We start from the raw sequence: 25,759 nt of genomic DNA on the forward strand, positions 1-25,759 counted from the left end.
CATTAGGAAAGGCAGATTCTCAGGACTATTCTGATGCATTGGAGGAATAAGGGTACGGATTATACAGAGGTTTCCACCGTGATTAATTTACTCTGAAAGGGTTAAAAGTGCTTATTTTACTTGAAGTAAATGACTACTACCCTCAAGATAAATCCTTAGGCAAACCTTCAGGCTGTCAGAGCACACAAAACCCCTTGCTTCTATAAATAAATCCAAGATCAACCCATAGCTCAAAGTGATGACGTTTTATTTTAGGCAAAAAAAAAAAAAATAAATCCCAACAACATTCCACTATTGCAGTTTGTAAAATTTTCCACTGTTTTCAGTAGAAACAGTTCACAAGTCAGAACTCAAGATTCAAAATAACATTGTGCAAAATAGTACTGGCATAACTACACATAGCAAAGAGACTAGTGTAAATCAAGAATTCCATTGAAATTAGTTGAGCTGCTCCAGCTTTACACCAGTGTACATCACCTCAGAATAGGCCCTTTTTGCACAACATCCCTGGAATTCCTCTTGCTTACAAAAATTGCCTCACATGCAACAAGTAACCTATCAGTACAACATACGCAGGAACACCTCCACAAGTTATCACAGTGTAACAGAGGAAAACATATCAGCCAATTTCATACAAAGGCAAATCTAACGGCAGTTTTAGACACCCCTTGACTGCTAGCCTCAAAAATGGCACATTTCCACAAACGAAATAATTTAGAATAAAGCCAAGCAATATTTTTCTTTAACTATCAGTATATTGACGATTAGGGTGGATGAGATGTCCAGAAAGGTTTTTCATTTTTTTAGCTTACTAAATTTTCCCAAAGAGTCGTTTCAAAAGGATATTGTGTAGGAAATGCTAGTTTTCAGTGTTATCAGGCCAAGTCCTCTTCCGCAATTCAGATAGAGCTGTCAACACTACAGAAGTTTCTGTAGTCAAATATAAATCCCAATGAAGAACTACTAAACAAAGACCATACCTTAAGTATTTACTGATGACATGCAATGAAATCAGGCAGTAACAGGACTCCACTTACATTTGGAGCATTCAGAAAGAGCCTGTTGCAGTTCAGCTGGGGTACAGGACAGGAATTTCACAAAACACTTGCAAATAGTTAACATTCTCTCTCCAGTTGACTCGACACCAAAGTAACAGTTTCAAAACAATGCATCTAGGTCATTCTTTGTATAAACAAAACGCTAAGAGCGGAACTGCTTTTCAGAGTTGCTGAACACTCACAAACTCAAATCAAGAAAATATACAGGTACATCTTGCAATAAGTGGTCATTTCGTTTTCCTGCATAATCAGGTATAGAAAAACAATTCCGTAAGAACCCTTTGATCACAATGAAACCAGTTCTTCCACAGTGCTTTTCACCTCCCTAGGTTACAAAAGGCATATCTTCTATTACCTTTCTAAGAGCGAACATATTTGTTTTAATACATGCCAGCCTGGTTTGGGTCTAAGCCATAATGACATCTGATGACGGGCACACACTTAAACTATGGAATTATATGGAGAAAGCAGTCCTGACATTCTCAAGGGTTTGGATGCTTTTATGTTGTTTCATGACATAATTTCATGAGAAGTAAGAATGACACACAAGCTTTGCTTTGGAGATATGTGTAAAGGCGCATCAGTTCTGGATGAGAACAGCTGTGCAAGTCTGTCCATAAAAGAAAGATTCTTACAAATACCAGTCCTGCCTCAAACCATAAAGAAAAAAGCAGCAGACCTACACAGACAGTATGTGTGCATGCACACGATGAGCCAAACTTAAATCGAGATACCTAAGAAGTCACCCTGCAGCACTGGTCTTTGTAACTGCAAGTCTCTGGTGACATTCTCCTTCGCAGAGAAGCTGGCAAGCAAGGAAACATTCAGGAAGGAAATATGGACATCACTGGCAGTGAGTTACTGTGAAGACATCAATTAGCATTTCAAAGATGGCAGGAAGAGAACAGATAATACTTCCGCAAGGAATTATTGCTGTGCCACTGAATTCTGTTAAACTCAGTATGCAACAAGGCGTTAGGCCCAAGACAGAAGAAAGGTTAATGGATACAACTTTGTTTTTGCTTCCCAAAAGGCTCAGCTTCAGTGTTTTCCAACAATCTCAGATTCTGAATTCCAGTAAATTTTATTTTAGAACAAACCAAAAAATAGCCCTGAGAGTAAACATACTTTTTAAGAGCTGCTATTGCTTTACATAAATCAAACACAGCAATCATTTACTTCCACAGTATGCAATATTTCATTTTCACTCCCTTTTTTCCTCACTTGGGATATGTACGTGCAACCAATAATTTCTTTCCAAGATACATGTACTCAAGTATTATCTGTTACTTTTCCAAGTACTTAAGTTTGTTGCTACAGGATTATGGCACCAAGCAAGGAAAGAATAGCTGAAGCAGGTCAAACTTTAACAAAGAAGTCCTCTTCCCTTGTGCCTTGAGTTTTTAAAAAAAAGGATTCCAGTAGTCATAGCTGCCATCACAGACCTTCATTACAACAATGACCTCCTTCCTTGTGACTTACATAGAATTGGCAAATGGAGGAACACCATTTAGCGTATCTCAAAAATCAACTGTCAGTGTTACGGAACGCTGCCACCAGCCTTTAAGTGTGGCTAGAAGTGTAAAATACCGAGAAAAAAAGAGTATCAAGTGTTTCAAGTTGTGCATAAAAACAGACCTTTAATTTTTCTTAAGCTACAAAGTAGGCAATCAAGGAACTGACTAGGTCTATGCATAGTTAGGATTTAAAGTATGTCAAAAGAACTTGAACTCCTTCAGTAAAACTGTGCTTGAGTAATGCGTGGGTAAACCCCCAAAAAAACCTGAATATCCCACTCTATACATAGAAGAATTTTTAAAAAGCTCCATGCGCTCTCAAAGCTATTTTGAAATTGATTTAAATACTTTATCTAACAGCTCTGCTATGGCGCAAGACAGCACATAAAAAGTTTAAGGCTAATTTTTGTATGCATACATGTAAAAGCTGGTCTCGGAACAAGAGCTGTCATATTTTCTTAATTCTGAGTCTTTAGTGTGAATTCATAATAAAGTAGAGCTGCCACAGCAATAGTAGAGTTGTCCTACATATAAAAAAGACTGAATGTTGTCCTGAATGCAGTTTGTTTTTATAAAAAGCAAAAACCTCACACATTTACATTTGGTTTTTATCAGAGCAGCTCACTAATTTGTACAGCACATTGTCCAATAACATACAATGTAAACTACCAAAAAGATGCTCAAGTACTACTACAACAGGTGCAAAAGAAAGCTCAGTGCTATATGGGAGAGTCACTCTGTGATGAAAACAAACATCAGAATGCAGTTTTGGTGAAGTCTCAAGGCTGTAGTAAAGGCTATTTGTTAACTTTAGCCCTTTAGTTCTTAACCATTCAGTTAAGATCTCCTGATAAAGCACTAGGCAGTTTGGCATTGATGGAGAAGCTCTTTACATGCTACTGTTACAGAAGTAGAAAACAGACTTAGAAGCACTCCTGCACCTGAATGATCTGATCTTCCATGAATCCAGTCATACCAGGTTTAAACAAACCTATCTAAAGCAGTAAATTTTAGACTTCAAATCGCACCGTTTCAGAAGGAACTAATTAACATCCACAAAACCTAGAAAAGAATTATCAACTGGCCAAATCACTAAGTCTGATGCACAAAGACGCTTATTTTAAAACTCTGTCCCTCAACAACTTCTTCAGTGTAAATCAGAGCTGTTACTTCAAAACAGAGTTCTTTAGTCCCACCTGCACAATCCTATCTATTTCGATGGGAAGACAGACAGTAAACCAAATTTTGCTTGTTTGCTAGTCTAACAGGTCTAATATTTTAATACTTCCTGGAACATTTTTCATTTGCGAATTTTTGCGTAACGTTTTAAAAAGGGATTCATTATACTATGAATACAGGACTTGTGCATGCTAGCATGATTTACGCTTACTTGCTGAGTAAAGTACATTGCTATCAGTTATTTAGGTAGGATTTAAAGGAACAAGAAATGTGCAAAACTATGACTATTATGTGCACAGGTATGAAGGTTTTTTTTTCTTTTCTCCCAAGTAAAACATTTGCAACCAAATTTAGCATATTAAGCAATGAAGAAAATTGTTATATTTGCAGTATCATCTTTAAATAGACACAGTTATGAAGGGACCTGAGTATGCAACTGATCCATGGAATCTACGTATATGCAAGCCAGCGAGAACTGTTTATGTGTAACAGACCAATATTCAGACCCAGAGACTGTCCATGATGACACTTACTTTGAAATTACTGAATCTAACTCTGTAAGAGAGGTACAAGGTCAACTTGTTTTATAAATGGGTAAGACACTGGTATTCAGGTCACTGCACGTTTTTTTGCATATTTATATTGTATTTACTCAAACCCAAGTAACACGCTCCAGGAACACAGGAGAAACCTCAATGAGGTTCCTGAACAGTTTCCGTTTGCAACTGCCTTCCCCCCCACCATTTTCATCTGTTATTATTATTTCAAAAGGATCATAAACTGCTGCATATCAGAACAGACCAGGTGTCAAAAAAGTCCTCTGTTCTACATGCCAGTCTAAGTTGCTAGTCAAAAAAGGAGAATGTATCTGCTGCTGTAAACTTCCGTGTAACAGATACCATGCCTGGCAAACCATCACCTTCAACGGACACACAAAACACCACTATGACAAGGGGAAGGAAATCATGCACAGATATTTCAGTATCATGTGGCCAGGGTCTATAATACAGTGATGAGTCAAGTCAGAGCAAATTTGTGTCAAGAGTGATTAATGATTCAGGCTGACTAACTCTGTAAGTAGCCAAACAAGCCTGTAAGAGGCAAGTGGCATATTTTCTGGAAGAAAGAATACAGAGTAAGAGGATAACCTTTTTTTTCCCCACCCCTGCACAAAAATCCTATGGACAAATAGAACAATACTGGGGCAAGCGCTTTAAAATGCAGTTTTCCGGCCAATAAACCAACACTGGTGGGAATTCTGTGAAGGAAGGAGTTTTAAGAATGTGACTTACCTGAAGCACAACATTCTGATATCAAAAAAAACATACACTATATGCTAACACTGCTTTTTGGATATTCTTCTGTTTTAAAGGTTTCAAACATATTAACTTATTTTGTTTAGGGCTGAGGCTGTTCAGCAAGGTCACATAACTTGAGACTGCTGAAATACTTCAGCAATCCTTTGGTCCCAGCAGCTGTAAAACAGCCAAGTAAAAAAGAACCTTCACTACAAAAAAAAAAAAAAGGGGGGGGGGGGCGGGAGGGAGAGAAATATCGTTACCAGGAAAGTGTCTTCTAAACACCATCTGCTACACACCAGAAAAGGCAAATTTTTGTTACAAAATACACATTTTCATACAAAAGACATCTTGCAAAACCATCTGATTACCCCCCCTCTGCAGTTACAACGGTAAATGGGATCAGCTGGTTGGGGTCTTGAGATTTTTGTTTTAATGGGAAAAAAAGTCAAAGGACACATAGCATCACAACAACTGGTCCTTTAAATTGCAAAGGATTATGACAGTCTATTTTTCACCAGTGTTTAAAAAAATCAGGAGAGAAACAGAACTGGAGTCTTCATAAGCAGAAAGTGCAACAGAGTATCAGCTGCTGCATCCTCCTGAACTTCTCAATGTGCTACCAAACTGTCAAATATACAAACAGTTCAATTATGACAGTGCCATAAATTGTTAAAACAATGCAAATAGTGTGATCACAAATGTCCAGTCAACTGGTTCAATTTTTTCCCAGTAGTTGCCCAGAAAAACGTCCAGACAATCTAAATCTATCCTTCAGCTTCCTCAATACGTGCCGATTGCTGGAGTATAGAGGTCTGTGGTATTACTGTACTGGTTCCACGAGAGATCCTGTCTTGATCTGTGTTTGTAGACAGGGAAGCCATAGAAATGGGCTGTAACAAACTGGATGTCATGCCGGAGGAAACAGTCAGGCTGTGTGCAGTGCCCTTAAGTGTAAGATCCTGTGTGGGAAGAAGTGGCTTGAGGATGCTGACAAGACAGAAAGCAGAGCCACTTTTAGGAATGAAATTCACTTTGTTCTTGTCAGGGCAGTAGAAGGCTGGAATTTCATGCAATGGCTTTGGCCTAGAAATAGAATACACACAACAGTTTTAAAATTAAATTGAACAATCAAATTCTGTCAATGGCAGGCATATATTGCTGAACACATCACCAGAAACAAGTTGAAGTTTAAACTTGAAGTATTTCAGGTACTCAATAGTGCCTTAATGACATTCCCACCACATGGCAAATGGCAAGATGGTTTAAACTGCTTGTTTACATATACTGCACAATAAACAGCATGTTCTTTGGGCAGGCTGTCTCCAAACCAAAGGAAGACACTAACTTCATGTTGCAGATTACAAACCCTGTCCATGAATTGGCATATCCAATATATGAGAAAGTATTCTTGATCACGTTCTCCAGAAACTTTCACAATGCAAGAAGTTCTGCTCCACATACAGACACTCTTCACAAAGCAAGCCCTGTGAAAGAAGGCTGGCACAGCAATGTTCCTAATATCGTATATCTTAGAGCTGTTCACGATCCCAGAGGGATGCCCTTTTCTATACTTTTGCTTCCTTTGCACGTTCACCTGAGCATGGCCCGAATTTCTGTAAAAGACGAGCCCGTCTTACTTAAAAACATCAATGCAGAAAGTAAAATGTAGTATTCCCAACATGGCATTCATGATCAAGTACCTATAACCTGGGAAGGAAGCATGGAACACACATTTAGACCCTGACTTGCAGTTTTGCCATCTCAGCATACAATTCAATCAACTCAGAGGCATGCTTTATAAAAGACAGAGCTGGAAGGGATACTATGGATAGCACAGGAATGCCTTCTGTGTCTACCTCTAACTCTGCAAACCTCATCTAACTCTACTTTAAGACCAGACTAGAGGAATCAGTTCCAAAGCCTCTCTTCCCAGCTGGAAAATAACCATCAGAAATTTACACTCAGTTTTTCTTTTTGACAGTGTTGTCCTTTAGCCTATAACCTCTCCCTCTTCCATGTAAGACAGCCATGTGCACCTCTGTCTTCTACTAGACCGAGCAAGCCAATCTTTGAGTCTACTCTTCTAGGAGATACTCCACTTTGAAAAGCAATTCTGTTCATGAAATAGGGTACATTTCCTTGTTAGCTGATTCTCCAAACATCCGGAAAATTCAGCTCCATTTATAATTCCCCCCCACCCCCAAATGAAAGTCCTGTAAACTTCAAGTAGAAATAACGTTAAACAAAGGTTGAGCTTTAAACAGTTACACTCATGTATTTCACATACATGCGGAATGCAAGTACCAGATGTGAGAAAGATTTCTGCATGAGACTGCAGTGTCTAAGAACTGCCATAGCTAGGTAACAACTTCTCTAGAAGCCTGTTTCACCCTACAGCAGAACAATCCTACAGCTACGTAGCAAGAACATCAGAAAAAAAAACGCAGATGCAAGTCAAATCACAATAGAATATTTTCTTGGAGCAACTGGAAACAGCTTACATACTCTAAAATAGAGACCTCTCAAAATCCAATTGCAGTGATCAGAGATAGAAAACATGCAAAGGCAGCTAGAATGTTTTTAATTACTACTTATACTAGATGGCACTGCTGAGATAATATAGGCATAAGAGAATTATAACCAAGTGATACTCCTTGTCTGATTAAATGAAATTTTTAACTATAGGTTAAGATTATTGCATCCAAGTGAGGGTGCAATAATAAGGGTACAAGAACTCCACTGTAAATAATAATAAGAACATAGAAACCACAGAATATTCCAAACGACAAAAGCTGGCTTCTTCAGAATAACCAAAGCATTAAATACTCAGGGTCAAATACACTTCTTTGTCACTAAAAGTTTCACAACTACATAGATGTAGCTGAAAAGAATATGGTCTTCAGAGCCTAGATTACTGGATGTGCCTATAAAACTGTGACATACTAGATGATCGACCTGCGTTAAAGCTTCTTCGTCCATGTCTCTGTTCCTGATTATTTGAGTTCCTACTCCACTATCTGCCAGGTGAGAGTGTCTTCTCAAGTTATGCTGTTTTTTTTTTTTAAAAAAAAAAAAAAGGTCTCTCAAGGTCTTGATTTTAACACAAGACTCCAGCAAAAAGTTACATATGTATATACCAGTATGTAGTCACATGAAACAGAGATCATGCTGTCAGCACGGTTTTAGTAACTGAACTAATAATTTTCATTTGACACAAAAATCAATAAACCAATGGGTAACTCTGAACATTAAATGTTATTTCTTATGTAGTAAAGATCAACTTACAAGCTTTCCTCAAAGACTTTCACCTTTTCACAGCCCTCTGGAGGTTCACGCTTGAACATGTAGCTGTTGTTGGGTTTTGGTGAGGTAGCGTATTTTGGCAAGGGAGAATTATTCCCATTCTCTGCAGGAACAGAGTATGTCATTACTTAAATGTGTCACACTATAAAAAACAATAACTATTATTAAATGTCCCCTGAATAGAAACCCACTTCATTATCAATGCTATGAAATTAAGAAACATTTTCATTTGCCTACAAGTCTTCATTTGCAAATGAGCTTCTTTATCTTAATCCCTTTCCTCCTTTCTATTTCTCCTTATACAGTTTTCAGGCTCCTCTGCAATCTCTGTTCATTCCTGGACACTTTCAGTTTGTAACTGTAAACGTGAATCTATGGTCCTGTGCTGTCACCACTTAGCCAAAAGAAATGGGCAGAAGCCATATTCCTTAAAAACCAGAACAGGTTTACTGTTAAATCGTAAAATTCACCTAGTATATTTCAGAAGGTTTCTGGTTAAAGTAATTAAAAAAAACCCAAACAGTTAAATTTTTATGGGTGCATGTATGAAATGCTGGAAGGTCACCCATTTTGCCCAAGATCATAAAAAATACCAGACAGAAGCAACAGGACTAGACTACTTTGCTGTTCCACCTGTTGCTGTACTCTATTGCTTCTTCAACAAGCTTAAAGTACTTGAAGAATCTATTATTTAAAAACAAAAATTTGTTTGGGAAGCACATTCCTCAGTCCTATCTATCCAGCTGCAATTACAGAGCACTATATATGTGTGCACACATGGTATGTGGAAGCATTTTAAAAAAAATACATCCCTTAGAAAAAAAAGAGTTCTAACATTTCTCCATGGATGTGAGAAACAAAATCCCTCTTTTGCTACATGTTCATCCACATAACAATGAGTTACGTTCAGCATTGGTGAACTTTTAAAGTTACACAGTACCTTTATCTCTGGAATCAGCAAGAAGATCATCTATAGAACATGGGCTTTCCTCACTGCCTTCGTTAGAGATGGTAAGAAATGAGGTTGGAGATACTGACTGGGAGCGGCTGCTGTTGTTACTGCCCCTGTCTGCTCCACCAGGCGTTTGGGTATCAATGCTGCGAGTACTACTACTACGCTGAACCAATGGAGGTGGTGCGCGGTGCCCATCTGGAATATCCTGAGGCTGTTAAAAATAGAAGGTATCAGATGGCTGCTCTTGTCTGCTTAAGAATTTCTTTAAGTCCAGTAATGCTGAGGAGTTTTTTGAATTTCACAAAACTGTTTGAAGTAGAAAATTTTACTCATTACACAAGACTCCAACAGGAAACAAAATAAGCCAGGTTTAGAAACTAAGGACAACAGTTTGCAAGATTTCACAAAATCACAGAGTTGCTAAGGTTGGAAAGGACCTCTTTGAGATCACCTAATCCAACACCCCTGCTCAAGCAGTCAGCTTAGAGCAGTCTGTCCAGGACTGTGTCCAGTCAGGTTTTGAATATCTCCACAGACAGCGATTCCACAACCTCTCTGGGCAATCTGCTCCAGTTTTGAGCACCCTCATGCATTAAAAGAAAACAGAAAAAGAAAAGGAGAAAGGTGTTTTTCTTGTGTTCAGATTGAATTTAATGGTTTTTTTTTTTTTCATTCATGCCTATTGCCTCTTGCCCTGTCATTGGGCACTACTGAAGAGAGTCCAGCTTCCTCCTCCTCATTCCTGCACACCAGATACTTATACACATTGATAAGATCCCCTGAGCTTTCTCTTCTCAAGGCTGAACGGTCCCAGCTCTCTTGGCCTCTCCTCATATGAAAGATGTTCCAGTCCCTTAATCATCTTCATGGCCTGTATTTCTGATACTTTATTACTAAATTTACCTCTAAAAATACCTAAAAATAAAATGAAAGTTAAAAACGGGCAACTTATGCTTCAACTGGGATGGGGACAGGTCAGCACGGGCAAAGAGAAGAAAAAATTACTACAAAAACTCTCAAAACAGACCTTTTGTCTTTTCCCCATTCTACTGATATTTCTTATTTTATTGGAAAACTAATTACATCACAGTAACCACAGAGGAAAAAGGTTCAGATTCAATCCTTCTGCTTTCCAAGAGACTTTTCAACTACCTTTACTAAAGAAAGCAAAATTAGTTCCAGACATATTTAATTCAAAAACTGTACAAAATAAAGCTCAAAGCAAACCCAAAATAATTATAGAAAGCAATCATGGTGATAGATACATACAACAAGCTGTTCCTCTTTGTCTCCCGTCTCCTTAATTATTATCTCAATCTCCTGATTTAGTCCTTCTATGCTGTTTCGGAATCGTGATCCTGTTGATTTAGCAATAGGTACCACAGGAACAAGAGCACTCTTTGGGACGGGAGCCTGAAGAACCAGAGACAGAACCAGTGAGAAAGCAATGTAGATTTACTTACAAAACACAGTTACTATTTCTACTCAAAAGCAAACCTTTAAACAGAAAATATCTACACCTCATTATCAAGGATTTATATGAAACTATAGCGATTGTGTTAAAATGGATGCCTTAAATGAAGACACAAACATCCTGAATTTTGTTTCAAATCGAATTCCTAGCAGGAAAAAGCTTTCAACAACCTAGTCTCAAAGCTTCCCTTGATATGGTCTGCCTCCAGCTTGACATTGCTTTACAAGTGAAAATTCAACAGCAATCAGTCAAATCTAAGTAATTTTGAAACCTTTATAATATATTCACCTTCCTTCTGAAGCGAGCCATACCACAATTCAATTTCCTTCATTGTTGGATTTACCATTTCTAAATTACTTAAAATTATATTTTAATGGAAGTCTGCTGTCACCTACATTAACATGACACATATAGAAGGAAAATTATTCCACAAATGCAAGATCGCACTATGCTAGAAATGAAGACCAACAGAGTAAATATATTAAACCAGAATAAAAGGTTGACAAAACGATTTTGGAAGACTTACACAGAAAGAATAAAATCCCAAACCCAAATGTTAATGCAGAGTTGCTTCAAGATCAAGATCAACATTGTAAAAATCCAGCATTTCAAAATATGCATGAAAACTCCACTCTCAGAAAACACTTTACTGAATTTTTCCAAAGACCCTTTCAGTACACCACTTTGAGATTTCCCATCTCCTCCATTAGCATCCTCCCCTCTGTTAAAAATCATGCTACCAGAACATTAGGAGATTCTGCCCTAAACTTCAACACAGGCTCTTGCTGATTATGCAGGGCACTACTACAGATATAATGGAATGCTTCCTGCAAGCATTTAGTTCAACTCAAAGAACAGCATTACACTTAAAGTTACAGTAGAATGCCTGTGTAGAAGTCCCAGACTCTATGGTCTAGTGTGCTGTGATTGAGAACATCTCCTCTACTGATTGCAGGATAGTCCCATTCTCACCTGCTCTTCAAAATGGTTTGTTTGTGGGTTTTTTATTTTTCCTCTAAGTAGAAGACTGTGCACAGACAGACACCAAAGCATTGCTACTTTGCGTGCAAATTCTCAAAAATGATATAAGATTTGTCTGGAAGAAAATCTACCTTAGAAAAATTAATGTAAACAAGAGAATTTTAAGTGCAGACCATAACACAGACTTATTCTCACAAATCTCTAAGGCAGCAACACTTACAAATCATATTGTTTTTTCTTTACCGAAACATCAGGATAGCGATTAAAAAAAGGTACTTGCACAAGGACTACAAAAGCTTCTGTTCAGGAAATGCCTGTGACTGCGTTTATGTCAACAAAAACTAAACATTCTCATAATGGTCAAACTCCGAAAGACTTTAAAAAAATCTTGCTTGAAGATGAAAAAGAGAGAACAGAAACCACTGGAGAAGAGCACAAAAAATTCTGAGAAAGCAACCCTGCTAATTCTGTTCCAAACAAGGCCTTGGATCAACAAGCCAGTAAACTAATACAGGTCAATATCCAGTTGTAATACAGGTACATCAGCACTAGTTTAGGCACTAATAAAGACAGATTATGCACCCAGTTATTAAATATACATGTTCTTAGGACAAACTGAACTTGTTAAAAAGCAGAAAGCAGAATGCAAGTATGCTTGTCTAAGATTTCAGCAGCCATTAGCAAAACATGGGAATTGTCCATCTTTTAAATACGATTGCCTACCACAGAAATTCTTAGAACCATAGTACTATTTGAAGAGCTCAAAGTAGAAAAGCACAAGTTGCTCCAATAGTTCATTAAGGTTCAATACAGCATGTTTCACTTCCAAGAGAAATAGTGTTCTGCGCATGACTGAGGATGACTTGTTAAGCTGGACTGCTGGAGGGTGGAAAAGGAAAGAGGTACCGTTACAGGGGTGGAACAACCAGCCTCAAAACAAACTCTATATTAGAAATACTGCCTTCACAAATGTCTGCATGGAGCTGGCCTCTGACATACAGGAATAGGCTAACAACCTTTGACTACTCATCTGCATATTTGGGAATGCACAAAATGAAGCAAGGTGCTAAACACAGGATAATAATTACAGTGCTCACATAATAACACACTGTCAGGGAGTTTTGGTGCAGGACAGTTAAGAGTCCTGAAACTTAAGGGCATGGCATAAACTCATGAGATTACGAAATATGGGTGATGACAAATCTAAGCTGTTCACAAGCGTTTTAGAAAAATGCTCTAAGCTCTTCCAATTTCTCAACAAGCAACAGAATTTTAAATAGAACTCAAGGTCTTTTGATGCTTTTGGACATTAACATCACACTACCTCAAGGCTGAATGCATCACAGTAATTCTACCCTAAAAATGAGATGATCTACCTATGGTAAGGTGCTAAGAGTGAAAAAAAAAAAAATCCACTGCAAACTGCATGCAGCTGGCCACAATATTAGTGTTTGCTAAGTATCAACCAACCAGTAAGACATTAAGGGCACATGCTTTCCAGTACAGTGAAAGGAGGGGGCTTGATGGGTCATGGTATCAGCTAGCAACATAACATCAGCCAAGTGCACTGAGGAAAAAAAGATTATTTTGAAATACCTAATCCATTTATTCTTCTGTCTAGCTTCAGCTCTGGCCTCAATTCTCACTTCTCTATTATATTAACACTGAGCATAAAGGAAGACCCCATTTGTTTGACTCCTGTTTACAGATTTAGTACCATGGAATTAATTCGAAATCCAACATTCTCAGAAGCATTCTGAGATCACCTGAGGAGGCTATGACCTCTTGCATACCCCTCTTCCTGCAAAGAGAGGCAGAATGGAACATTTCTGGCATCATGAAAAAAAAAAAACCAACGAACATTCAATTGCTCTGGAAAAAAAATGTAATTAGCAGCAACGACTTGATAAAGTTCTGCACCAACTATTTCCTGATTTTAAGTAGAGGGCCAGGAATAGCTAAGCAGCTTACTCTGTAGAGATTGTGTGGATTTCTTCAGAAACAATCATAGAAGAAAGATGCACAACTGTACAAACAGTGGGAGGCTTAGGTGATAAGAACCATTTCAAAATGTTGGTAAAACTCAAAAAAAATGTGGAAAAGCTTAACTGCTTATTAGCAGGGAATAAAAGAGGAAATAAAACTAAAAGCAGCAGTTCAATGAATTTAACTAGAAGAGTAAGCCATTTCCAAAGTGTTCAACAGAGTTTACCTGGTCTCTACGAAGGGACTACCAAGGCGATTTCCTAACACGTTTTCTTAGTCTTGTCATAAATCCTACTCCTTGAGCTCAGAAATCTTTGTATGACTCTCTACAGTCAACAACTGCAAGTTTCCTTCAAGTTGGGAACATAAAAAATTTCTAAACATTCTAATCACTAACTGCAAGTGCTAACTGCAAGGCTGCAACACAGCCCTTCCCACAAATCCTGCAGGAACTGAGCTCCCTAGAAAGGAATGAGAAAGCCTAGGAACTTTGCCCTTGATGCCTACAGTTATAGATTTTCACTCTGACTTTGAAAGCAGTCTCTAAATGCCTTTAATCTAATACTTCGCTTACTCTTTTTTGAAGCCTTCTGCAGCTTCACCCGTTTGCAAGTAGCTCAACACAGCTGGCACAAAATTTACCAAGAAAAACAATGGTTTGTTTTGTAACACAATGCTGGAAAAGCTGCTTTGCCTCAGTTTATATTTTATAGTCTGTTTCACAAGCCCAAAACCTAATTATCTGTTGTGCAATATTTTATTCACATACTCTAAAATTTGGCAGAATGCAAGAGACCTCCATAGAAGCAGCAAAATTTCATGAGCGTAATAAAGTAATTGTGATGCAAACAATTTTATATACATAATTTGGGGGGAGGTATTTTTTAGAGCAGTAGCATCACAGTTCATTTTCAAAATTAAAAACCACTAAGATTATCTACGCTGAAGTGACAATAGCTTAGCATTCAGAAACTTAGATTTGTAGAATACCAAGCCAAACCCGTTGGACTGCATGTAACTCTCCAGTGTACTGAAAGGCCTACACCAAAAGTTCCTCAGTACGCTTTTTTTTTTTGGTTGAAATGGCTCAATTGCCCACAAGTACAGAACAAACCTTCAAATAAGTTACTCAAATCTGGATAAAATACCTGCATAAAGTATTTTGACCTGTGATGTATTTAATTTTTTTCTTCCCAATGTGTCTCACCAATTTTCATAAGCTTTCTCAAAAAAAAAAAACCTAGAAAGGGATTGTGTCATTTATTTCACTGTCATCTTTCATCATTTTGGACTGTTCTGACTTGAGCTACCGCAGGCAGTAACAGTATGCTACACTGCATCTGTACTTCGGTAAAGCAGATCAAAATGTAGGAATTCGTATTAGTCATCCTGTTTCGAGTTCAGACTGTTCTTCTGCTATACAGAAGAGGAAGAGGAAACAGTTTCTGTTTCAAGATTTAAAGAGTCTGAAGAAGTAATTCCCAAATTTTTATGTCAAAAAAATGTAATTCTAAAAATATCCTAAATACAATACTTCCAGTAGCACAGAATTCAAACTAGTAACAACCTGAATTCAAGAGGCACTTATGTCCTGAAAATTCATGACTCCTAATTAAATGAACTACATCAATAGAGTCTGAGACAAAAACGTTATCGATTTTTATACAAAGCAGGAGTTAAGAACAACAGTGCAGGAGAAATTCGAAACACTGTTCTACCTTCTTATTTCCAGTCTTGAAGCATAACAAATGCACTGGGACATCTGACTTCTACCTACGAAAGAACCTCACTACTCTGGACTTATGTTTTTTATTTCATCTTTTATCAGAATGGTTAAGTACCTGTAGAGCAGGACACATGCTGTCACAAGAGCTTCCCTCCCTGGCCTAAATTATTTCTGAAAGGATGGAACAACAGAAAGGAAACAAGTTTTCATTAACTGGTACCAAAGTACAGTATTTATTAGAACAGTGTTTACTGCATTTCAGGAGTAATTGGGAATATGATTAGATTTGCAGAGAAGCTTCACAGCTGAAGTACTTTCTCAATTCACAATACCAACAGTTTCCCAGCGTCTTTCAACTGCGTTGGCTTGCAAGGCAATTGTGAGGGATTTGTTCTTTTTGTAACTGTTAAAAAAAATTTTGTGTGTTATCATAAATATACATTCATGATATTTTGGGGGGGCGGGGGGGGGGGCATGAGCATGCTTCTGAAAAAGTGACCAAAGTTTCATATTGATTTTCTTAAAGTCACTCAAGCAAGACAGACTTGAAAAAGGATCTGTGTCTCTAAAAGCCTGGAATTTTTTTCCACCTGCTCTCAATTGAGCTAAAAATATTACCTCTCCGTGAACCTGACCTCATTAACAATCTTGAGATAAAACTGCAACTGCACACAGAACATGTGGTGGCCTAATCATCACAATTTTTTTAAGTGATTACTACTTAAAGTCTCAAGGCATGATAAGCGACAGGAAAAAAATTTAAAATCTTACATAGGCTGAATGAAGCCATCAGAGTATAAACACTTTTAATAGAGTACATAAAAATCCCACTGAATAGCCTTTTGTCTGGTAAGCTCTCTAAATCAGTTCATCATAGGATTAAACAAGTGCTATTGTCAAGACACAAATCATGATCAGCAAAAACCTCAATTTTATTTGAGTGTATATCATTTTACCACCAGTTTGTTCCATGACATATTCTACATGCAAATTCCCAAACATTATAGCAATGCATAATGAAAAAGATAATTTATGGTCTTAGATTAAACTTATCTGTCATCCTTTTGTAGAGTCTGCAGAATGCACTTTAAAAGTCTTGCTTTAAAAAAGGATCTATCTGTCTGAAATTATTTGAAAGTGGGAGTTCAAAGCCAATCTAGCCAAGTAACAAAAAGACCCAGGACCCCATACACTTGAGGAAGTCAAAGGAAACAGATCTGTTTTGTAGAATTCACCTATAGCTACAACATATTTAACAGCATGGTATTTCTAAGTTCCCTTTAAGGCAAATCGCAACCCTGAGGAGTTAAAAATAGTATTAGCTACCCAGTATGTCCATAAAAAGCACAGCCTTACCTGACTGTGGTTAATGGCTGCATGGTTACCATGAAAGGGAGAGTGTCTTTCTTTATCACGATGATGCCTACTGCTGTGTTTGCTTCTCTGCAATTGTTGACGTAATTTTGCAATCTAATAAAGGAAAAATTCGCATTAGATTCCACCAGATGTATTCAGGCAAACATATAGTTTCACCGATTTCTTCCACCGGTTAGTTAAAATTCATTACTACCGCAACTTTCACAATTGACAGCCCTAAATTAGACTCCAGTTATTGCAAACGTAATGTTTAGCTACCAGTTCATCTGAAGCCCGTAAGATACCTGTGGAGGTTTAATGAAAGAACTTGAAATACATGAAGTTTGGAAGTCGTCTGGCCACTACTGGTTTTCCTCCTTTGATGAAGAATGTCACCTGCGTTTGACACTTTCTTTCCCACACACTCAGATTAAAAGTTTTAATAGTCCTGCATTGTTATATGAAATCAATACCAAATGAACAGCTATTTCTTATTGTTCCCAAACCCACAATCTGTATAAGACAAAGCAGTACAATATTCATGCCTTCCTGAAAACTCACAGTAACAGTGCAAAAAATTTAATCCAAAGGTATCTCAAATAATAGCATTTCTGACCTCCTTGAGTTGTTCATTGCTGCCCCATGATGCTGAACGTTTGTGCGAGCTCCTCTTCTTTTCTAAATATTCTTCAGCCCAGGCACTTTCTGTCTGCAGCAAGAAGATTACAGGATTAATTAGAAAAAAAGATAATTCCTACTTTCTGGCAGAGTATTTTGAGATAAATTGGAAGGGAGAAAAGCGTTAAGATTTGCTAGTTTCAGAACTGCGACTGAAAAGCAGTCACTGACTAGAAGCCTTCCTGACAAGTAAAGTATGAAAAAGTAGAGTGAAACTATATAATTTAAAAAAAACCAAAAAAACCCAAAACCAACAAACAACCCAAAACAGAAAAAAACCTCACCCCAACTTTAAGACATACTCTAATAAAGGAATGTGCTAGTTTCCTTTCCAAATTATTGAGCGTAAGGCAGTATTAACAGCCAGATGTACCACAAGCTGCTACAGAGCTCTGAAGAACCAGTGTGACAGTGCTGAATTTGGGGGAGATGGTATATTTTATTTCCTGCACAGATGCTGACCTTGTTATTTCTGACATACAGGCAAGGATAGCTTGGTGTAAACATTTTGAAGCTGTACTGGTGCAGGCTTTCACAGTCATGTTCTTCCTCAGAAAAATGAGAAAGAAGGCAAGGCATATAAGCACCACTAGAGGTATTGCAAAGCAGAGACTTAATTTATCAACACCTCAAAGGGTATCAGATTCATAGTTGTCTCAGGCCAAGCAGAAAGCAACACAGATTAAGCTAGTTTCACTAAACCAAGAAAGTCATTAACATTTAATAAAGGAAATTGAAGACGTACTGCGGTGAAAACGTTCTGAGAAATTCAAAGTATTATTAAGACAAACTGTATTTATTTAAGGTAACAAAATGCTCAGACAACCATGTGATAATACTGCAGGCTTTATGAACTATTTGTATTCCCACCTAACCGTGTCCAGAATGGCCTTCAAAAGCAGTGAACTGTAAACACTCTAAGAAAAGGGATAATAATATCTATCAGGAACTTCCTTGCAGTCACAAGATATATACCTGATGAAGCAGGAGGAAGGATTTCTAGAAGCAGCTTACACACTGAAAAAGACAGCAAATTCCTTTAAATTCACTGTTGCTGTAGCGCAGTTCATAGCACACAGCGGTGATCTAGCTAACTCAGCCTTAGGAGTCATTGATATCTCACATTCTCCTACAGACAGGAACTTTGCTTGCCTCAAAGCCTTCACATCTACAGTGTGCAACAGTTGCTCTTATATTTGAGACTAACAGCTTGCAAGCCACAAGCTGACCTTACCTACATACCCTCTCTGTACTCAGAACACAGAAACTCAAGAGGCCTTCAATGTTGTGGTATTAACCCCTATTTTGCAGAGAAAATGGAAGTGTAACTCCAAACATACAGGTTGCAACTCCCATCATCTTCAGTTACAGATACAAGTTTCACATAAACGAAACCTCCACTACCAGTAGTTTCTAACCTTCATCATTTCAATTAAAAAACTAATGTGGGCAGATCTGAATAATAAAGCTAGTAGGGTTGCTTTGAAATTCCTATTCCATAGCAAAATTAGAAACCATTAGAATATATTTTTCCAGAAAAGCACTCACATATATTAATGATAAAATATGATAATTGATAACCCCAATTCCCAAGTACCAATCTTTGTCTAGTCAATTCTCAAATGTCAATCTAGAGTCTCATCCTGTCCTCTAGGTTCTGGAACAGTAAGCTTTAGCCGCTAACTCTTAACTTCCCAGCTCAACACAACCATTACACTTGCCTACAGGAATCTAATTTAACACCCTAATCAGTCTTTGCATTTGATTTATATTCAAGACTTTGACTTAAGATTCAAGGCTTATTTCATAAATTAATATCTGATTCATTTTAAAGGATTAAAGGTTGCTTGTATGCTCATCCTCAAAACAAATAGTTAGAAATCTTTTTAGAGCAAGAGTAGGTATAAGACACTCAATTATAGGAAAACTTTGTATCAAGACAGAAGTGTAATACTATTTTAGCAAGTCTCCTCTTACTTACTCCCCATATTTTGTTTTAATTATTTTCAAGAAACTTAAACACAATAACCAATAGACAGAGGGATTTCTATTTCTCTACATTCTTAATGTACGACTACTTGCTTATTAGTTGTTACCATTCACAACATCCTTCTGCCTGTTCTGGAATTACAAAAAGAAATGAGTTTAAGGCTAAATTTATCACAGCTCGTAGAACACTTTAGGAAAAAAAAAGTCTTAGAGGCAAAAACTTTGTAGTTTAAAAGAATATTCTTTAAGAATTAAAAAAAAAAGCAAAGCAATTGTCTCATTTCAACTTGTATTTTGACACAGCTGTATTTCAAACAACTCCAGGCAAAGCCAAACAGGTTTGATTCAAAGGAAAAAAGACACAAGTACAAATGCCTGTTTTAGCGGCACTTAAAACAGTATCTGCATGTAATGAATTCTGGCCAGACCCCAGGACACTCAATAATACACTTATTCATCAGCCAACAAACATTCTGCATGTACATAGTTCAGTCTGGTTTTATAGATCGTTTTCATCAAAACAATCAGTCAAAGCATGAGTCTGATACACAGACAGTCTCTGCATGACCTGGAATCTCTCACACAATTCTCAGCTATGACTTACGGGCACCTCTACAAAGGTCTGCAAGCCAAAGTGTGTCACTAAGTGCCGTCTCTTCCCAGTCTACTTCCTGAATGACTATACTCCCTATGCCAGAACCTGCAGAATCAAGATACCTTGCTTACTCAACTTGAACATCTTTTGTATCTTAACAGATTCAGTTCCTGTTCACTAAACTTTTGAAGTCTGAACACATCCATTTCACACCAGACTGTGAAATCTGACACTACCCAGTGGAGCCAGAATATCTTGTAAGTGAGACTTCATCCAAACACCACATCTTCAGAAAGGCTAAACAATACAAACGGAGAGCCTATACTATCTCGGGAAACTAACTATTTTAAGTCACATTTTAAACTTGTCCCAAGCTCAAATGGTTACTTCTCAAGCACACTAGGAAGATTAGCAGCAATGACGTCTCACCAATGTCCTATAAACACAAGTTTTGGACATACAGATGTATGTCTGTATTCCAAAATTTTCTACTGGTTTGATACATTTTAAATTAGGAAGTGCAAACAGATCATTCTATTTTCCTCAGCAGTATAAGAACATCAGTCACCACTAAACATACTCATTCTGCAGAAATATCCAATGCCCTATTATAATAATATAGTCTTCCTATTAATCTTTGCAAATGTTTCTCCTTGTATGTGAAAGTTCAACTACCATAGATAGCAGCTAGATGTGTCAGAATTGGAAGAAAAAGAAAAACGTAAACCAAAAAGGATGATATCTAATCCAGCTACAAAATTCACAGATTATAAAAAACCAACCATGACTCAGATTAAATCATAACTAAGCTGAAAGAGATCAACTGAATATAGCAAATACTTTGGCAGTAGCATAGAAATATGATTATTTTGAGAAAAGTATTATCCTAAGTCGTCAAATATGAAAATAAATAGCTAGAGCACCGACCCTGGTTCAGTTCTGCCCTTTCATGATGCCTTTTAAGACGTAAGCATGAATAGCATCTCCTTGTATATCATAAGCCTTCCATCATCCTCCTCCTCTTACTATGATTTGCTTACCTTTTTCACCCCATCTTCTAACCATTTTTCCAATTCATTTTCCCGCACAGAAAACTTGTTTCTCAGCTCTCCTTTCTTCACCAGTTTCTATTTCCACTTTATCCACATGGGCACATTCAAAACACCTTACTTTTCTACTGATCTGCTCTTTGAATTGTGGTCCTTTCTGCAAAGTGTTGTGGATCTTGAGAAGGCTACACAGTAGCAATCAACACTGCAGATATCATCTGCTCAACATCCTATACATTTGAGTAGACAGCACACTGAAACCTAAATGGCCATATATTATTTCTATTGTTACCAAACCTAAGCCAGGCTCAAACTCAACTACGTCCCATGTACTGTCAGTTTCTCTTCCAACTGCATTTTGCTTATGTTCTTTGGAATTGGTGGAGACCTGTTGTTGAAACCATGCTCTAAGAATAGGGATTTAAAATCTGATATTGTTGGCTTTTTCTTTCACTCTACAAGTTAGAGAAAACCACTGCCAGACTGCATCCACAGAGGCAGAAGTGAAAAATGGAAAAATCCATCTTAAATCACTTCTGCATACAGTAGGATAGCATGTAACAACAGCTCCCTTTAAAGCAAGTTATAAAATACCTGTCACGATAAGCACGTAACTCTTTTAACGCCAGCTTGATTCAACTGTTTGTTGGTTCTGTTTTTACAGGCAGCATAACCGAGACATTAAAAACTTGTGAAATTTTGTCAAGTTGTTGAAGTTTATTGGCAAGTCATGTACTTTTTAAATACTTTCCAGCTGAGCTAAATTTGAATATCATTCATGGTTCAATGACGCAGCTCTTCAGTGTATATATTCTATACTTGGTGCCTAGATCCAAGGTGAACATTGAAGACCTTTTACAATCAGAGGATGAACAGCTTATCACAAAAAGGGCTGCGATAACTTTTATACAGGCACGACAGAAGCTTTTTTTATTCAAAGACAGACATACATAAGGAATCACCAAGTTCTGTTGTACACATTTAAACTAAATAGCACTTAACACCAGTGCAATCTAGTGTACTGTACACTGTAAGAACAATGAGAGAACAGCTGTGCAATACACTAGTGTTTTTCTAAGGCAAGAAGAAAGTGGAACTCTTAACAGATATTACAGTTACAGCTTTTTCTTAGAGAATAATGCAAATAATTCACATACGTAATAGCGAAGGTAGGACTCCTGCAATTTGAAAGTGAATAAGAACTTGCAAGCAAGACAGCTAAAATGAATGTTTACAAGGGAAAAACTTCTTGCATTTAAATCCTGTCTTCACATTTAAATACACCAAAGACAAAAATCTGTCCCACCTGTGTGGCTTTGTCTCTCATACATGGAGCAGCTTGTCCATGATGATCACGAGGCCACTGTCCAGCAAGGTATGGAGCAGCAAGCGTATCCAATGAGGAAGTCCGGCGAATAATACTGGAAGGACTTGATGAAGGTGGTCTTGATTTGTCAGCTAGAACAAGAACACTCAATTAGAAAGCCAGACAGATAGCTTAATTATTTTAATTGCCTACAAGAAATCATATCAAATCAGAACTACTATGTTATTAAGTATACAACAAAGATACTTTAACCACAGGAATTAAATTTGCTTTTCCAGGCTATTTTCAGTTTTAGTAAGCAATGAAATGCGTTTTGATGGTTTCCTTAAAAACATCCTTACGTCACAAATGTTGCATCAGTACTCACACACCACCATTTATTCACTCAAAGGTACAACAGTCATTGGATTCTTAAATGATGAAGGCTTGGAAGAAATAAAAATAGCTATGGTTCCTCATACACAGGGGCCAACGAAGAAAATCTGTGCTGGACTTTCTCACTTTAATGCCGAGTTTAAACTTCATCCCACTAGCCCTTTACCCTTCACCTACTTTAATTCAAGGGACACTAAAAACTGACATGTTTTACTAACCACCCAGTATACAACATATGGCAGATACATAGAGAGTCATGTCTAACCCTTAGATCCAGAAGTCAACTTTGATAAGGTAATGATTTACATTTTACAAGATAATCAAGACATCTCCTCCCTTTACATCCTACTTAGTAACTACATTCCTATTTGCTCGACACTACACCTTCTGCAACATCTCATTTTTAGTGTTTACATTGATATCACTTTTCAGAACAATTTAGATACTAACAGGAACCCCTGCTGAAAAACGTTAACTATAACAAGCAGAGGAAGTAACATGAAAAGGAAGAATATGGTTAAAACCAAAAATTTGTATCTTTCCCATCTGTCAGTGATATCTTAAAGTGGCAGTAAAAGACCACACTGCAAGCTAATAAGTGTAAACACTCTGAAGAACGGTTCCTCAAAATAGTAATTGAAGTTTATTAAAATAAAGAGACTGACAAGCAGGAAAGACCCAGTGTTTAGATATGTATATGCTCACACATTATTTGTTACTAGCTGTTTTAGATGTAAAATGTAAATCCAGAGATCATAATGATCTAAGCTTACTATCAATTCATCTGTTCCCCACAGAATTATACCTGAAAGAATCGTGTATTAATCTTACCTATAATGAAAACAAAGGCCTAAAACAAATGTCTAGAACACAGAAAATGATACAGAGATCAGACGGAAGCTTTACAAAGGCAATGGAAAAAACTCAGTCATCTGTCCTTCCTGACTGTGCCTTAAGATAAATTCTGCACTAAAAGTATAAATAACACAGCAACTTGTATTCTGCATAAATTCATTTACAGGCAAATGAAGTTGTGCCTGATTGTTTTCCAACTAGCAGTCAGACACTAAAAACGTTGCAATCAGAAGTCCTGAATTCCAATTTCTAAGCCACTTCAATCTACTAAAGATACATAAATATTAATAAAACCTGTTAGATATAGATTTCAGTGGTGTGGACATCTCAGTCTCATAGAACACCAGTCTTTCAAATGCAAGTCTAGTGACATTCTATACCAAAAATCCTCATGCAAATTTTACATTAGAAATGTACACATTAAAAGAGTGGAAAATATTTCAATTCAACTACAAGGAAATAATTATTAGCGCTATAATCAGCAACATTCACATAAAGCTGTCCAGAAACCTCATCTGGTTTATTATTTCTACTAGTACCAACAATTATAGAATCTTGCTACTGAGCTCACAGCAGATCTGCTCTCAGGGAACAGTAGCAAAGCTCAATTTTGGAGTTACCATGCACTTAAGACCCTTGTATCAAAGAAATTCTCTGACTGCTACTACCACCATACAGCACACTGAAGGGTCTGTTTTTACCAGAAGATTTCAAAACTATTCCTTTCATCCGTACCATGAGAGAATGTGGCATGCTAACGCAACATGTCATTCCTTAAAAGTTTCACTTGCTTCCAAAGTTGGATAAAACACATTATTTGTCTCAGAAATAGCTGCCGTACTCTCTCTCTTTTTCTTCCAAATTATTCTTCTTCCTCTTCAAGAAGGTTCTCTCTTTTTACCAAGGTGAAACAGAAAGGATGTGAAAAAAAATTAAAAATCAGGAAGTATACGTAGTCACTCACAGCATCTGCAAAGCCACTGCAACAGACTGCTTCAAAACCGAAGCAGCAGGAAATATTATGCTATTATGCTCTCCCCTCCCCCACCAAAAATTGGAAAGAATATTTTGCTGGTCAAACAGAGAGAATGAAAACTGAAGAGCCTGTTTACTATTTAAGTTCCAAGGGAATCTGCTCATCCCAAGGCACAAAGTCTCTAAATATTCTCTTTTCTTCTGATTTAAAAATTCCTTCAAGGAATTCTGTTTTCAAATTACTTTTATTTAGATGGGGCAAGGATGTTTGGATAGTTTTTCCACCTTCACAACATGTCTTAATACAAATTGCAGAAGTCTACAACACGACTCCTCTTGCTGTTTCAAAACAGTTCAATGGGAACATATGCAATGTTTTCATTGCATTTCCCTCTACAATACTTGAAGCAAACATTCAGCTGCTATTTTTCCTTGATGTGACCTACATAACAAGAGATCTGCCTCCATAGAGATAACAGTTACAACAGCTGCGGCTGATGAAAAACAATGGGGCTGTTTCATCAAATAGACGCTTCTTAAATATTAGATTTGTTTTAATTGGCCCGATTATCTCTTTAAACCAATATTTGTGATAAATATCAACCCTCCTAGCCATCCACCACTACTCTAAATCTATTTAGAAACAAAGTCTTTCTGCAATCTGGCTTGCAGCAAAGCAAAATAATAGAACAAAACATAAGCAGAACATACACAAGATGAATCAAAGTCCATAATGTGGGAAAATAACAAGCAAGTCATCGTGTCTTCACAAGTCATTGCAGTACAACTGACCGACTGAAGTCGCCACAGGTAAACTGGCATCACACACATCTATTGCAATTGTGAAGCCAGGCACCTCCAAAGGTGATTTAAGCTAAGGCAGTCTAACAATGTCACTGAAGAACAAAATTGAACAAATATAGATACTCAGCAATAACTAAATGAAAGGTAGGAAAGAGAGCATTGATTTGGGGGTGGGGGGGTGGAGCAGGGGGTTGTGCCTTGACATACAAGTCCTACAACTACAACTGAAAAAAGGAAATTACAGCGTGAGAACACGTACCTTTGAATTGGATACCT

The 25,759-nt window shown here is 37.3% G+C and overlaps 1 protein-coding gene across 1 annotated transcript in view; it reads right to left on the minus strand.

Annotated features, from left to right (window-relative positions):
• Window positions 1-230: 230 nt before the first annotated feature.
• The window catches only part of FAM117B (family with sequence similarity 117 member B), a 30,852-nt gene continuing 5,323 nt past the window's right edge, over window positions 231-25,759 (minus strand). Inside the window, exons 2-8 of the mRNA XM_054209364.1 lie at window positions 22,454-22,605; window positions 17,453-17,545; window positions 16,837-16,950; window positions 10,583-10,726; window positions 9,299-9,524; window positions 8,341-8,461; window positions 231-6,138 (exon numbers count right to left, since the gene is read on the minus strand). Coding sequence (XP_054065339.1) covers window positions 5,820-6,138; window positions 8,341-8,461; window positions 9,299-9,524; window positions 10,583-10,726; window positions 16,837-16,950; window positions 17,453-17,545; window positions 22,454-22,605 — 1,169 coding nt within the window. The 3' untranslated portion in view covers window positions 231-5,819. The remainder of the gene's footprint in view (window positions 6,139-8,340; window positions 8,462-9,298; window positions 9,525-10,582; window positions 10,727-16,836; window positions 16,951-17,452; window positions 17,546-22,453; window positions 22,606-25,759) is intronic.

The sequence above is a fragment of the Rissa tridactyla genome, chromosome 7 (assembly GCF_028500815.1).
Source record: "Rissa tridactyla isolate bRisTri1 chromosome 7, bRisTri1.patW.cur.20221130, whole genome shotgun sequence".
Taxonomy (NCBI): domain Eukaryota; kingdom Metazoa; phylum Chordata; class Aves; order Charadriiformes; family Laridae; genus Rissa; species Rissa tridactyla.